At 53.9% G+C, this 1,585-nt stretch overlaps 1 protein-coding gene across 1 annotated transcript in view; it reads right to left on the bottom strand.

Annotated features, from left to right (window-relative positions):
* Positions 1–960: 960 nt before the first annotated feature.
* Positions 961–1,585, bottom strand: part of CXCL14 (C-X-C motif chemokine ligand 14) — a 7,066-nt gene continuing 6,441 nt past the window's right edge. The window contains exon 4 of the mRNA XM_004697002.2: positions 961–1,251. Within this exon, the coding sequence (XP_004697059.1) occupies positions 1,236–1,251 (16 nt within the window). The 3' untranslated portion in view covers positions 961–1,235. The remainder of the gene's footprint in view (positions 1,252–1,585) is intronic.

Raw genomic sequence — 1,585 nt, 5'->3', positions numbered from 1 at the left:
GGGAAGTCAGTAGTCTAGGAGTTTGGTACATTTGAAATATATTTTATTCTTTTCTTTTTGTCTTGGAAAGAATACGAACGTCTGCATGCAACGCTAGTGGTTTCTGACGTGGACACAGCATATAACACAGCAGTGCAAGGCGGCGTATGGAGGGCTAGCGTGTCCAGGGCAGGGGGTGGGGTGGGGGTGGGTGGGGTTCTTACAGCATATTTACAGAGGAAAGGGCGCTGGGTCATCTTGGCTTTCAAACGAGGACTGTCCTGGGGCGCATGGGAGAATAGCCAGGGAAAGCACAAAGGTCGTCTGTCGTGGCGTGGGCGGGAAAGGGACGCCTGGCAGGTTGTCCCCCTGGTCGACAGAATATGTGTGTCTGCAGCCGTGTGTGGTGTGTGTATTCTGATAGTTCCATGTTTTCTCCTAAGCTGTCCGCGAACGCTGCCAGGAACCTCACACGCCGCCGGAAGCATTAACAATCGAAGCAGCAAACCTTTCTTATCCCTCAGTTTGGAGGAAAGACCCCAACACCTTCCAGAAAGATCGTTTGCTTCGCTATCAAAGGGCCTCGGAAATGCATTTCTGAAGTGTGTACGGTCAGCCCGGGGAGCAAGCACACGTCTCTGACAGCTCACGTGTGCTCCTCATGGAACAGATACAGAGAGACCTGCTCCTGCTTGCCTGGTGTCCGGGGTCACCTTGGAGTCACACTGCCGCTGTGACCCCCACCATCAACCCCAAGAGCCCCAGACCCCAGGCGCTCCAATGGGAGGCTCCCAGGCGAGCAGTGGCGTGACACTGGTGTGAAATGCCTCGGCCACGTTCACTGTGCCTCCCACGTGCATCTAAAGCTCAGATCCACACAGAGCGATGGACGGACAAATTAAAAACAAACCAACAAACCAACAAACCAAAAAGCACTTAAAAAAAAAAGAAAAGTGGGCATTCCCCACCCCGCCCCCCCACCCCCCTTCGCAGTAAAAGGCAGCCTGTGATGGAGTCTGGAGCACAAGAGACAAGTCCCACATCTGGACGCCTTTTGAACACAGCTATAAAAAAAGAGTAAAAACCAACCCTTGGTAAAAAGTGCTTCATAATATAGAATAATTTGCGTCTTATGCTTGCGAGAAAAGAAAGGTGTGCGGGGGTGTGTGTTCTGGTTTTTGCTCCGCAAAGTCCTTTGTTCAAGTCTCCCAATCACGCTGGAGTTTGCGTGTCAGGGATGTTGCTGCTTGCTCAGCCTATTCTTCGTAGACCCTGGGAAGGAAACAGACGTGTAAGTGGTGCAGGACAGGAAGTGGGTGACTCCCGGGCGGCAGGCCCAGCTCCTTGGACTCTTCTCTGAGGACTCTGCGGGAGCCGGGAGAGCTGGGAGGGGCGTCTCCGGGGACGAGAAAAACACTGACCATGCAAGCCCACACAGGTCAGGCTGTGCTTTCTGATCAGCGAGCACCTGGGCAGCCTCCCCCTCTCCTCAGAGCCTATGGAGCAAACCTGTGCAGATGAGAAAATAGAGGCTCCGGGGCTTGCACACGGATGCTGAACATCAGTGTCCTGGACGAGGCCTGACCTCAGCTGCCCCTCCCTACAC

The sequence above is a fragment of the Echinops telfairi genome, unplaced genomic scaffold (genome assembly GCF_000313985.2).
Source record: "Echinops telfairi isolate 266 unplaced genomic scaffold, ASM31398v2 ScPeMD7_7469;HRSCAF=8507_1, whole genome shotgun sequence".
NCBI lineage: Eukaryota > Metazoa > Chordata > Mammalia > Afrosoricida > Tenrecidae > Echinops > Echinops telfairi.
Note: the sequence above shows the minus strand (reverse complement) of the source record. Positions and strands in the feature narration are given on the sequence as shown.